The sequence below is a fragment of the Coffea eugenioides genome, chromosome 11 (genome assembly GCF_003713205.1).
Source record: "Coffea eugenioides isolate CCC68of chromosome 11, Ceug_1.0, whole genome shotgun sequence".
Taxonomy (NCBI): domain Eukaryota; kingdom Viridiplantae; phylum Streptophyta; class Magnoliopsida; order Gentianales; family Rubiaceae; genus Coffea; species Coffea eugenioides.
Genome location: NC_040045.1, coordinates 2,908,096 through 2,921,955, shown reverse-complemented (window position 1 = coordinate 2,921,955; position 13,860 = coordinate 2,908,096). Strand labels below are relative to the sequence as shown.

Here is a 13,860-nt window from a genome sequence, read left to right as displayed (position 1 = left end):
ATTACAATTGTGTAATAAGAAAATGCTAAATAGGTTGCAAAAGTATACATCCAATTAATTGAATTCATTTCATGCAACAAAGTAAAGTTTTTACATCCTAACCTAGGAATGAAATTTAGCAATTCATAATATGAATAGAAGGAAATAATAAACCCACATTTCACACTTTTGTTTTCTTCAGAACAAGCTTCTTTCATTTTCTTTTCCCCTTGACAACATGTATCCATTTCTTTTGACATTTTTTAAATATTCATCTTTAGCAATTTTAAAGCTTCTTCACTCTTAGAAGCTTTGTCTTCAGTTGTAAGTATAAATAGGATAACTCTTTATAATAGAAATTGATTCTTACCTTTGACGATATTCCCTGACTGTTTTCAGTAGAAACTCTTATATTTCCCATTTTAGTTGCCTTTGTCCACCTTTTCAATATGCGTGCATCAGGTATAGTTTAAAAATCCAAAGTCATCAATATCTTTAATGCATGAAAATTCAAAAATCTGGCATTTTCAAATTTTTTACAGCTACATGATATGGAGTTTTGAAACAACCAAAAGTTATAAGATAATCAGAAAGCTTACCATATGGTGTAACTTTATAAATCACTTGATTTCTTGATTCATTATCAATTTTTTGTTTACAATCAATCCCTTTGCATAATTCTTCCTTAAATTTTCATAACTTCATGTGTGTGTGTATCAATCGGTGTACTTTGACTACCTCTGAAGTCTATTACAGATTCATCATGGTAACTATCATGCAACAGTCCTCAAAGTATTCAAAACATTCAAGTTAGTCAGGTTCATAACTTACATACATCTTTACAATCACTTCGTTTGGTCGTTGTCATATCAGCACAGAAGATTTCTCTCCTAGGTATCAAAGCCCAGTTGTCTCTTCTATTAAGTATTTTCTAAAATCACTTGTAATCTTCCAAACCATATCTCTTGAACATTCCACTCCATCCCACAAAAAAAAAAAAAAATCTCTTCATAGGTATATATGCAACGGCTAAAATCATCAACAAAATTCTCAAAAGCATGAAAAAATATCAGCTAAATAAGTTACTGTATATTCATAGATATGTCACATAAATAAGCAGTGATATGTTGTCAACTGCTGGCAGCTAATGCTAATGCCATCCTTCCATCTTGATTTATAAGAATAATTCTTTGTAGTTTCCCCGTTATAGACTTGGCAAATATGTGAAACAACCATGTAAATGTTCCAATTATCTCATCACTACAATAAAGCAGCTCCAAACATTGTAGTTTGTTTGCGATGATTTTCACTGACAAATAATGCAATGGACCCACCACCTTTATATTTTTTGTAAGCTGTGTCAAAACAACTCATAGCACCAAAATGAACAAAATTTGTTCTCATCTTTGCATCAGTCCAAAATGTATTAGTTATCAAATCATCTTCATCTATTTGAATGACATAGTAAAAATTTGGATCTTTTAACTGCATCTTTTGCAAGTACTCTAAAACTCTTTTCATATCACCTTACATCATAACAATGGTTTTTTAGATTATAAATAGTTTTTCAAGTCATTTTGAATGAATTCAAGATTTTCACAACCACTAATCATCTATTTAAATAATGACCACATCGTATTCCATGACTTATTCCTATCAAAATTTGATTAATAGCCGATTAGGGACAAAAAATGAGTTTTTTATTTTATTTTGTAGAGACTAAAATTTATCATCATCAATGTATGAGAAATGATTGGTGCAATTTTTCTTATAGTATTTAACTACTAGTCATCCTAATATCATGTTTACAATTTATCTACGTTCACAGTTTCAAGCATGTTTTAAAGAGACTCATATGATTGCTGTCAAGCGAATATTTAAGTATCTTAAAGATGCCTTGGATTTAGATTTGTAGTTTCTTAGAACTTATTGTTTTAATCTTATCGATTATTCTAATATTGATTCTATAGACGGCAAAGTTGATAGGAAGAGTACTAGTAGTGCATGTCATTTTCTAAGACATTGCTTAGTTTCATGTGTTAGTAAGAAGCAAAATTCTGTGACTTTCTTTATCTACTGCTAAAGTTGAATATATAGTGTTAAGTAGTTGTTTTGCACAAGTTCGAAGCAAACTTCACATGATTATGGTTTATATTGTCCTCATGCACCTTTGAAATGTGACAATTCTAGTGTGATAAATATCACTAAAAATCCTATTCAACACTTACGTGTAAAAGCATACAGAAATTAGACATAATTTTATTATACATATGTATAATTATACATATGTATAAAAGAGCGAATGCAATGGCCGAATTGAGTGCTTGTGTTGGTGATGTGGCCAATTGTGATTGGCTAAAGAGTGTTCGTCCAAATTTTTTATTCCCACGAAGCTGTTACTGTTCACCATTTGCTCTGCAGGCTACTTTTTTTGGCCTTTTACACCGCAGACTTGATTGATTGACTGGTTAGAATTTGGGAGAAGTAGTGGACAAAAAATTTTCCTCCTCTCCCCTGATTTGATTTGCAGATCACCGTCACAAGTCATCTCCCACTCTCCACTTTCCCCTCTCCATTTCTTCATCATCACCGCCTCCATTACTCCCTTTCTTCCTCTGTTTTCACTTTCTTTCTTTTTCGTCACCCTGATCATTATCATTCAGAAATGAAAAACTACATCCAACCACCTCCACTTCTCCATTTTTTCCTTCTTTGAAAGCTGACCTTTTCATTTCTTTTTTTTTTCCCTTTCTTCTTTCTTCCTTTACCCATGGGACCAAAACAGAAAAATGCAGATGATTCCTATGTCTCACATCTTGGTTGGAGAGTGTTCGTCCAACTTGTTTTCATTTTTCCTCTTTCATTGTTTCTCTGTTTTTCCTTCTAACTGACTAACTGATAACGTCTAATTCTAATTCTATTCTAACAAGACCTAAACTCCTAAACTAAGCCCTAGGCTTTTTGACGTCGCGCCGTTGTTTCTCCAAACCCCTCAGGCAACGAAATGGTAAGGCTGCTCTTCACCACCAAGTTATTTCTGTCTTCTCGATGATGATTGTTACTGATACACATATATGCAGATGCTGCATTCTAATTTTCAATCTTTCGTTTGGTTTTGAAAAAAACGCCATATCTCTGACATTTTGAGTTCTTTGTGTTGTCATTGATGGATGCTTTTTTTTTGTTTTGAAGGCTCCAAAGAGAGGTGCGAGGGCTCCAGCTGCAGTGGCGAGGAGGAAAATCGAGAAGGTGGCGAATCCTCTGTTCGAGAAGCGTCCGAAGCAGTTCGGAATTCGAGGAGCCCTCCCACCGAAGAAGGATCTCACCAGGTTCATCAAATGGCCTCTCAATGTCCGGATCCAGAGGAAGAAGAGGATCCTCAGGCAGTGCTTGAAGGTTCCTCCGACGCTCAACCAGTTCTCCAAGACTCGACAAAAATCTTGGTCGCCTCTCCCTCACTCGCTTTTTATTTATTATGCTGTTTCCCCTTTTTCTTAATGTTATACGATGATTTTTATCGGGACTCTAAGTTGTTCACCTTGATTGCACCATCTTGACAACCCTGGTCTGGTATTTGACTGCTGTAAAGAAAAATCCAGTTATTTTCTTGACATAAATCTGTGCTTTCTCGCATATTGATCACCTATTGCACTTGTAATCATACTTCAAATGCTTACTCATTCTTATTCCCCCCCTTTCTCTCTGATGATTGCGTAGAATAGGATCCCATGGTTGAGCAGGGCAAACGGTGTTGCTGTAACTAAATAGGAAATGAAATCTTTATGTAAATTTAAAAATCATTCTTTTATGGTTCTTAGCCAACTGGATATGCCAGATGTGGTAAATAGAAAGAAATTGAGGTTGCTCGGATCATAATATTTGTACATGGTAATTGTACATCGTCTTCCCCTATAATCTCTTGGATGACTAGAAACTGAGTCGTAATGTGTCGCTCTATCTGTTGTCATGAAATTGGTAAAAGCTAATAATTTGCTGTGGTAGATTTAAGGGAGTCTCTAAATTTGTCCCTATCTTAATAATACCAGTCAAGGAGATATCCTGTTTCCTTTCGGGGTTGCCATTTCACTGCTTCATTTTTTCTCTTGCCAATGTATGTATTTTCTGATGCTTCCATTGATATGCAGCAACAAATCTATTCAAGATGCTTCTCAAGTACAGGCCTGAGGACAAGGCAGCCAAAAAAGAGCGTCTTCTCAAGACAGCTCAAGCTGAGGCTAAAGGGAAAGCTTCTGATGCTAAGAAGCCAATCGTTGTCAAATACAGTTTACAGCATGTGACGTGCCTTGTTGAGCAGGTCTTTATCGTACTTTTGTTCTATATTTTGTTCGTTTTCTGTAGTGTCTCACTCTTGGTAGTACAAGCTGTGGCTCATAGAAATTATTTTCTGCTGAACAAGGCACAATTGTTGCTCACGATGTGGAACCAATCGAGTTGGTTGTTTGGCTTCCTGCTTTGTGCAGGAAGATGGAAATTCCCTATTGTATTGTGAAGGGAAAATCGCGATTGGGAGTGGTAAGTTTCCTTCTTTGTGGAGCCTTTTTGGACGCTTTTATTGTAGCCAGGACTGATGTAATTGACACTCTCTCGCAGATTGTTCATAAGAAAACTACATCGGTCTTGTGCCTGACCTCAGTGAAGAATGAAGATAAGTTGGAGTTCTCAAAAGTTTTGGAGGCCATTAAGGTGATACATAATTTCCTACAGGTTGTACAGGTAATGATATTGTGATTCAACTTAAGGTGACATAGCTATAACAAAATATGTGTTATACACTAATATGTATTATTACCTTTTAAGATGGCTTTTCTTTCCACCTCATTTATCACACACATTCAATAGTTGATTTTACCTTTTCTTAATCTCTTTTTTCCAATTTACCTAATTCAATATGTATTGTCAGGTTCTCTATACTGAGCCGATGAATATTATGATTTGTTATCTAACATTCAGCAGTTAGTTAAGGTACTTTCTGTCATACTTTCTGTTCTTTAATAGTTATCAAGAAATTGTGGGCCTTTTACAATATGTATGTGTTTTGTTTGTCCAGTGCAGCTATGTATTATCAGGAATTTGTATTTAATTATATGCTTTTGGTATTATGTTAAATATGTTCTAAGTGATACGAAATAGGACTCTACTTCTTCTAAATTTTCAAGTCTCAACTTGTGCACTGATTATTAAAACCATTGACATTCATGTATTTGCTAATACTTGGGTGTTCGATTTTTGTTTGCCAAGTTCCATATCTGTTAATTTCAATGAATTCATTTGAATGAAGACAATAAATAATGCTTGCAAATAATCAGTGGTTCATTCCACTGGGGCAAATCTTGCTTTATTTTTTTTAATCTTTAATCCCTTTTTAAAAACTAGAAGTGAGATTTTTTGTCCGTCATAGGTTTCTCTCAAATTGTAAACCTTCCAATATATAAGTTGTTGACTGGAATTGTTTACAGCCTAGAGGGACTTGACTTTTGATGATAATTTCATGGGATGCTTGACTTCAAAAAATTAATGATAAATCTCATTTTGTGCTTGTGAAATGAATGGTGGAATTTTCTCTTTCTATGAGGCAGAAGTGTTGTTTGGATTTAAGCATTTTTCTTCTACTATTTTCTTTAATATGCTTTTAGTACTTCTGGTAATAAAAGAGTTTCACTCATTTGCACTTTACATGGTGAGGTATTGTTATTTTTTCTGGTGGTGACTTTCTTTTAATTTGCAAAAGATTTTTCACAATTCACCTTGAGAATGAAAATTGTGATTCAACTTAAGGTGACATAGCTATAACAAAATAAATGTGCTTAAGAATAAAATGAGCTAAGGCTCGCAAAGAATCATAGTCTTGAGTTTTTATCAAATAAAAAAGGTCAAATCATTTCTAATGAAACTATTGCATTACTTTGGCATTGATTGTAAACTATGGAAACATTTTGTTTTATTATTGGTTATGCATGCAAGTATTTTGTGTAATTTTCTAACTGAAGGGGGAGAATTAGGAAGCATTAAGGAGAAAGCTCAGTGATTTGCTTGTCTTTATCTTCTACTACTATGCCTGTGATTGTGGTAAATAAGCTAGCTAGCTATCGTGGTAAAGTTTGCTATGCATTTTTTATTGTAAATTTTTTAAATTCTTTCTCCTGATCAAAAGTAGAAGATGAGAAGAAAAATAAGCAGCTTAAAAGAAAAACATGGAATTTCAGCCTAATTGAGTCATGTAAAATGGTCGTGAAAGGATGTTGTGCACGACACATGATTTTTTTGCATTGTAATTTCTTCTTCTTGCTTAGTACTTCTCTAACCTTTTGGATTTTTTGTGGGGTTTAGTAGTCTAATTTTTGTATATTAATTTGTATATATATGTTGTAGGTGCAAAAAATTGGAAATTTCTTCCAACATCAGATTCTGTAAAATTTTCCCCTTTAATAACGTGCATTCTATTTGGTTATCTTTTAAAAAAAATAAAAATTGGAAAGAATCTTAATTTTTTTTCGCAACTAAAAAGTATCAGAATGCATTTAACAAATTTGAGAAAGTTCTTTTATGATTTTTTCGTTTAAAAGATATTTTTGGGCTATCTAATCTGTTTATTGTTTGTGGTATTGCAAGTCCAAAAATTGGAACTTTGCTTTCATTCCCTTCATAAACCACTTTGTATAGGGTCTTCCGCGGTTTTTCCTCATCTCTTGTAATTCTTTCTTTTGTTTGCTTTGCTTAACTACTTTTTTTCCCTATATTTTCTTTACCCTGTTTATTTGTTTATTTCATGTTTCTATCTATTATTTTTCAGTGCCAAAATCGACAAGAAACTCTGCCTCCCACTCTTCCTCTTCCTCTCCTTTTTCTATAGAAAAATCCCCTGGCAAAACCCAAGGCCCGAGCTTCGATTCTTCTATTGTTGGCAAAGTTGAAAAGTACCAACCCATCTTATAGCTATCTCCCTCATCCAAGGCCACTATGATTTTTCTAATTCAATCCTTTTCTCTGCCTTCGTTGAGAACAATTAAGAATTACTCTTTTGTTAATTAATTAACATATATATAAAAGGGGGAATGCCATATCTCAAAAGAGGTGCTTGTGGTGGTGATGTGGTCAATGGTTATTGGCTAGAGAGTGTTAGTCCAAAATCTGTGCTCCTCACGTGAGTTTACTTTGGATTCCATTGTTCCTTCAAAAAAAAAAGTGTCCTATGACAGATATTTACCACTGTTTTCATCTCACTTTCTCCGTCTCGGTCTCCCTCAGAGCTCAGACGAACACTCTTCCTCTCTTGCTCTCCCTCTCTCTCAAACGATGACCGAATCTATCATTCATCTACACGCTTTCTTTCTTCTTTGTTAATCAACAAAAAGAAGAAAACAAAGAAGGCACTTTGATGTTTTTGGGTTTAGTTTTTGTTTCTTTCTTTATTTTCTTGAATTTGCAGTTACTCACAATCACATTTTGCTTCTCATAGATTGAGGACAATGGATTGAAAGTCCACGAGAAGGACAACTTTTCAGGTTGTGCGATTTTCTTTAATTTATTTTTTCGGTTAAGATCCTTCCAGTTTGATTCAAGATGGGCTCTTGCCTTCGATGATGGCTTTGATCTCTGATAGGCTGCTTAGACATCCTAATACAGATGTCAGGATTTCAGTTATGTCTTGCATCTGTGAGGTGTTAAGGATTAGTTCTCCGCATCAACCTTATGAGAATGAAAGAATGAAGGTAAGCTGAACACCTACAACAGTATTTACTCTTTTCTGTATTTGTTTGTCTGCTTCCTGTTGTATACTTGTTTAGAGCCAGTTCTCAGCCTTTTCATTTGCATGCTGTACAAGATATTTTTCGGTTCACTTTAGCTGCATTCAAGAAGTTGTCGCTTTTCTCTGGTCGCTGCTATGCTAAAGCTTTGCACATTCTTGAAATCGTTGCGAAGGTCAAATGCTGCATCATCTTGCTGGACATAGGCTGCGACTCATTGGTCACTAAAATCTTCGAAGTCCTTCTAAGTACCATTAAGTAAGGCTAAGATGTTACAGCTAATTTTTAATATGTATTTTTATTGTCAAGACATTTTGATTAACTGCCTTTTCTCTTTGGGTCTTGTAGTAATTGATATTTGTTTGCTTCTTTAAATTAACTCTAATACTAACAATTAAGGTTATCTTGAATTCGAACTTGTAATAGCATTGAATTCGAACTTGTAATAGCATTCCCATTATGTTCAACCTTCTTTCCTGCAAATATGATCTGCTTTCAACTTCGTGAACTCCTCATTTAGCAGCAATGAAATTGAAAATTTTGCTCGACTCATGGCAAGCCTTTATTATTTGTTGTTGAGTGATCAACTCATGGTATGCAATGCAACTAGCCTAACGGAGTAATTTAGAAAGTTGTACCAAATTAAACAAATTAGAGGTATTCATTTGCTAATCTTGCACCCGTCTCATGGAAGTCAACACATTCAATTGTCATGTGCTGATTGTTGTTCTGTGTTTGAATGTCTAATACAAGGTTCAACCACCCACAAGCTGTATTCTCATACATGGAAGATATTATGACTTGGCTTTTAGATGAGAGTGATGACATCCCATTGGGTCTTTTAAAGCCGATTCTAGCTAGTGTGCAAAAGGAAAACCAGGTACCCTTCCTTATATAGATCTCTGTTTCATTTATTCTTGTTCTTGTTTTATTATTACTCCATTACCTTTATTGTTTGCCTCAGATTACTTCACCCGTTTCCTCTTGGTTAGGAGAGAGTATTAAAGAACTGCTCAACTAAAGTCAGATCTTTTCTTATGAATGCAGTGAAGTTGATGAGGCTAGATATTAATGATTATGCCGATATAGTTGCTTCATTATGCCGAGAAATGCCAGCTGGGGACAATGTGGTGCTCATCTTCTTGTAAAATTTTTTACCTCTTTTTATATGTTAAACAAGCATGGCTAAGCTTTTTATTATATATTAATTGTACTTGTTTTACGAGAGCTTACAGTCAGTGGCAAAGGAAACTCTGAGTGTATGGAAAATCAGTCCCTGGGAATGGTCTTTGCGTATAGAATGCTCCAATTTTCGCCACTTAAGTGGGAAGTAGTGTGACTAATATATTTTAGTTGAATTAGAAAGTTGTTAGTATATGTTCCTTTTAAGTTTGCAACCTAGAGCTTGTCATGAGCAGCAAATTAGAGCTAAGGGAAAACCTGAAAGAAAGAAGAGAAATTAAGTAAACATTGTGTCTAATGAATTCCAGAAACACTAAAATGGCCTTTGTGCATAATTTGGTTTCATAGTTTTGTGAAAGAAATGGTGATTTTTCTTTGTATCAGGGCTGATATCTGCTCATTTGGAATCCACCACACTGGAGTTGGCTCATGGTCATGCACCATTCTCGAAATATCCCCCAATGAAGGTATGGACGTTATATGCAACAACACCAGATAACAATAATGAACTTGATGCAACATGTTCTTGAACTGTAGTTGTGCACTTAATGGAACTTCCTCGTTTTGGTAGGTTCCTTTGATGACCATACAAAATGCGCCTCCTGGACTTGATTATGACCGCGATAAAAAGTTCCCCAAGGCATGTCCTTTTTCTTCTAATAGTTGGCTACTGTGCTTAGATATAAACATTTTCTAGCACACCAAACTGGATCAATATTCTATCTGTTTGTTTCTACTTAGATATAAACTTTCTCTAGGACACCAAGTTAGATCCATATTCTAGCTGTTTGTTTCTATTTCGGCATTTCCTCATTCTTATGTTTTTTATTGCTAAAGCATTTCCTCAATTTCGAACAGTGTTTTAAAGAAATGGTTGCAATGTGCTTGGTGAAAGACTTGACAAAGAGGCTAACTGCAGAGAAACTATTGAAACATTCCTTTTTCAAGAATGCAAAGCCTCCAGAGCTTTCTGTGCAAAAAGTCTCTGCTGACTTACCTCCGTTGTGGAATCATGTTAAGGCAAATTTGAGTGTATGTCATTTTAATGTTACTGTTATGGAACTGCCAACCATCATTTTATTTTCTAATGATTTACCTACTAAAAAATTGCAGCTTAAGGATGCTGCACAACTAGCTTTGAAGAAAATGCCTTCAGCTAAACAGGAAGCATTATCACACGTCTAAGACATCAGAAGAATTTATTGGCTGTTTGATCTTTTATTTGTAACTTTCTGAATGTACATTAATTTTGTGCTCAATCTTAGTTTAGATAAATCTTAGTTTAGATATTAGTTCGATTATTTTTTGTAGGTATCATCTGGGACTTTTTCAGCAAAAAAAATGCAGATTTAGTACATTCATTCTCATTGTTACAGTTGTTTTTAGGAAAAAAAAAACGTCCCTCGTTTAATGATCCCTTCTCAAAATATAAACCTCTTGTTTCCTTCAACCGTTTTTCATTTCTGATACTTCTAAATGCTCTATCAATCATATGAATACTGATTAGTCAATTTATTTAATATAAAAAATGTGTACAACCTTATTATTTTAGTGATTTCGATATGGCCGCATCTTCTCTGTAGTTAATTTCTTATACGCAACCAAACAAGAGCATGCATGGGCAATTGGTAAATGTGATTTTTTCCCACCATTCTATACCTGAGAGGTCATTCTTTTTCTAGATCTTGGCAGTTAGTGTATCTATGAGGGTGGTTAGAACATCAAATGGAAAAGAAGTATGACTAATTAACATCTAATTACTTATTAAATTTGTTTATGACCAGGGGGCTCCTGTGCTTGTAGGTTCTGCAGTCACTTGTCTAATTAATCTAAGATCCTGTCATGACCTCCACTTAACATGCATTCACTCACTTATTGCCTATTGCATGTAGGTGTGCACTCACTTAAACTTGTGTTGAGCATCTTCTATCATCTGACATGTTGGCCTTGTGTTGAGATCTTTAGAAAGAAAACGATTTGGAGCAGTCTACTGCACTTTCTGGCATATGGTAGGATTTAATTTGCTCATATGTTTATCTGAATATAAATGGGATCAAGACAGTTTTAAATTCATAGTTAAAAAAGCTGCTGAAACAACGAAACTTTTTAGCATTGTAGAAAGCTTTGTACCTATTATTTTCCATTGCAACAGATGAAATCTTCCATTTCATCCATGCAATAAGAGGAGAGGCATCTAATAATTTTTTTTATATTTAATATTTGAATTTGAATAATTGGGCATTTATGGGCAAGATTGAAAATTACACCGCGCATCGCGCGGTGTTATTCTCCTAGTTCGTAATCATGTACCAAAAAATTATGTCTCTATTAAATTTATTGATACTCATTTTAATTAGCTGATATATTTATGAAACCCATTATTGAAAATCAATTTTGCAATGTTAAATGATCTATTATGTATGCTTGCTACAAACTAACAATTTTGCAATGTTAGCAGGTTATCCTTGTAGTTATAGGTCAACTGGTGTAGTTTAGGCAGTTATTATTTGAAATTCAAATTTCTTGAATTTTGTGATTGTAAAAATTGCAGCTGATTGAACTGTCAAATTATTCCCTCACAACTTTCCAAATTTCCAAGAGAAACATCATATCAATCCCTAAAATTCCACTCTCTTGTCAAAACAATTTCAAAATTTGATTCATATTTTCAAGGGGTAATTTCAGAAACCTCTCCTGAGATTTCTGACAGTCTCACTTGCCTCCCCTAAAGTTTCCAAAATATCACAAGTTTCCCCTAAAACTAAATAGGCAGTCTCAATTCTAACCCAATTAAAAAATACAAACAATTAAAAATGGGGAGCTGGAGAAAGAAACAACTATATTCCACAAATGCCCTCATTGTTTTGCATTAGTGAACTAATATGATATGAAGAATAACCAGGGAATTTAACAAGAATGAAACTTCAAGAGGTATAAGTGAAACTAATGCTTGAAGGAAGGTCTAAACATCAATTTCACACATGGAAGCCAACAGCTCCTTCTGGTCAGCATTTGTAACGTCCATATGCAATGGTCAGTTCACAAGACTGTTTATAAGAGCAAAATGCAGCAGCAAGAGATGCAATTGAAGTGCTTGGTGTTGGATGAGCTTTTTAGTAACAGCAACAAACGAACTAAGTAGCTGCAGTAGCAACAAACACATACACAAATGACCAGTTCAAGCAGTAGATGTGAATTCTGGAATTCACCTACATCATTTACAATTAGAAATAGATATTGTCTATGTAATTGCAAGGCAACCATTAAGATTTCTAAGAGTGAACGAAATCCACACAAGCTGTACTTTTGCTGCACAAATTGCAAATTCTTTAAATGGTATGAAGGTTCTGAAGAGGAAGGGTGAGCAGTCAAAGAGAATGAAAACATTCATCAATGCAAAGGGAAGAACAAGTCCGGACTGGTAGAGTTGAACAATCACACTCCATAGTGACAAAGTTGATCATACTTGACCTTGTATTCCTAGCAATTTATTTGTTTGTTCAAATTGTAAAGACTATCTGTTTAATGAGACTAGTGCAGTATAATGATGATGATGAAATATTGTTGGAGTGATGTTCCTATTGCTGTTTGTTGAACTTATAGTTGAAAGATACGCAAGACCTTGTCTATTGTGATCTTACTAAGACAATACCAGAAAATCATGTTTACAAAAAAAGTTCAAAAATTAACACATTGCATATTGAACTTTACTCCAAAGACCAGAACCATATATGTTTACTGAATTTACACTTCTGTTTGGAATTCAAATGCCATGCAAAAGACCATGTATGGGTACTAAACCCATACATGGTTTACAAAACCAAAAGTTGCTACAAAGTTTCAGCAAAACAAGCAGTGACAAAAGTAATGAAGTCCTCAACATATATAAAAGAATATCAGTAATATTTTAGCAGCTACAAAAGAACAATATATGACAAGGGTGGTTTAACTACTTAAAACCTCAAGCTAAAGCTGCTGCTGACAATGTGTGACTCATTATTAACTGATGTATTGATGCTCACAGAAGTTTCTAAATAGGAATTGCCAGTGGAATTGGCTGCAGTAGTTGGTCACAATTGGAGTTGGTTGTGAAGCTGCAAATGAAGTTCTCCTCTTGCTATTAGTTGTAGCAAATGTTCCATCTTTCTATGATGGCCTTGTAGACACCAAATTTTTGGTGTTTTATTATTTATTTATTTATTTATTTACTATTCGTTTTTATTTGTTCTATTTTTGTTTGTCACATTTAGTTTTATTTACTTTTAGTTTTAGTTGTTTTAGCCATTTTAGCTAGAATTTCTCAAAGGAAAAAGAAAAGTGTTCCAAAAAATATGTTTTATGTCTTTCAAAATCAATCTTTTAGCATCTTACTTATTTTTGTTAAGTTATTTTGAAAAAAAAAGGAAAAAGAAGAAAAACAATGAAAAATGGAAAATGGAAAATGAAAAAGGGAAAAATGGAAAGTTGCATTTTGTCGTTTCTAGTTTATTTATTTAATCTGTTTTTGTTATTATTATTATCAATTTTGTTTAATTATTTGATTAGTTGAAAAAAAAGAAAAAAAAAAGAAAAAGAGTGAAACGCGGCATGCAAGCTGCGTGTTGCCGCAGCTTGCAAACAAAGGGCTGGGCAGCCCCTTTGGCTGCAAATATGGGGAGATTGTTTTAGGGTTGAGTGCCTCATATAAAAGGAAAGAAAAGGGGAGCCGCAAAGGAGGGGGTTTTAGCAGGAACAAGCAGCAAAAAACAAAAACAGGGAGATACGGAGAGAGGGGGACAGCGAGAGAAAAATTGAAAGAGAGACCTGAGGTTTGGGCTTGGAAAATTTAGAAAAACAAAACAGAGGGAGCTCGGTTTTGTGGGGGGCGGCGGCAAAAAGGGAAAACAGAACAGAGAAAGGAGATAGCAAGAGAGGAGAGGTGAACAGGAGAGGT

The 13,860-nt window shown here is 34.4% G+C and overlaps 1 protein-coding gene and 1 pseudogene across 1 annotated transcript; both read left to right on the top strand.

Annotated features, from left to right (window-relative positions):
• The first annotated feature begins 2,526 nt into the window (after positions 1–2,526).
• LOC113751107 lies at positions 2,527–4,918 on the top strand (annotated as a pseudogene).
• A 1,904-nt stretch (positions 4,919–6,822) lies between these two features.
• LOC113751108 (serine/threonine-protein kinase fray2-like) lies at positions 6,823–10,294 on the top strand. The gene is made up of 8 exons (XM_027294976.1): positions 6,823–7,709; positions 7,823–8,003; positions 8,499–8,625; positions 8,793–8,875; positions 9,312–9,394; positions 9,499–9,567; positions 9,786–9,959; positions 10,041–10,294. The coding sequence occupies exons 4-8, from the start codon at positions 8,845–8,847 to the stop codon at positions 10,110–10,112; spliced, it is 429 nt and encodes a 142-aa protein (XP_027150777.1). The 5' UTR covers positions 6,823–7,709; positions 7,823–8,003; positions 8,499–8,625; positions 8,793–8,844; the 3' UTR covers positions 10,113–10,294.
• Positions 10,295–13,860: the final 3,566 nt, after the last annotated feature.

What these genes read in the sequence shown, in the direction of transcription:
- LOC113751108 (XM_027294976.1), top strand. Translation starts at nt 8,845, where the DNA reads ATGCCGAGAAATGCCAGCTGGGGACAATGTG. An exon ending in CGAAATATCCCCCAATGAAG is followed by an intron (nt 9,395 to 9,498) that starts GTATGGACGTTA and finishes TCGTTTTGGTAG; the next exon opens with GTTCCTTTGATGACCATACA. An exon ending in GCGATAAAAAGTTCCCCAAG is followed by an intron (nt 9,568 to 9,785) that starts GCATGTCCTTTT and finishes AATTTCGAACAG; the next exon opens with TGTTTTAAAGAAATGGTTGC.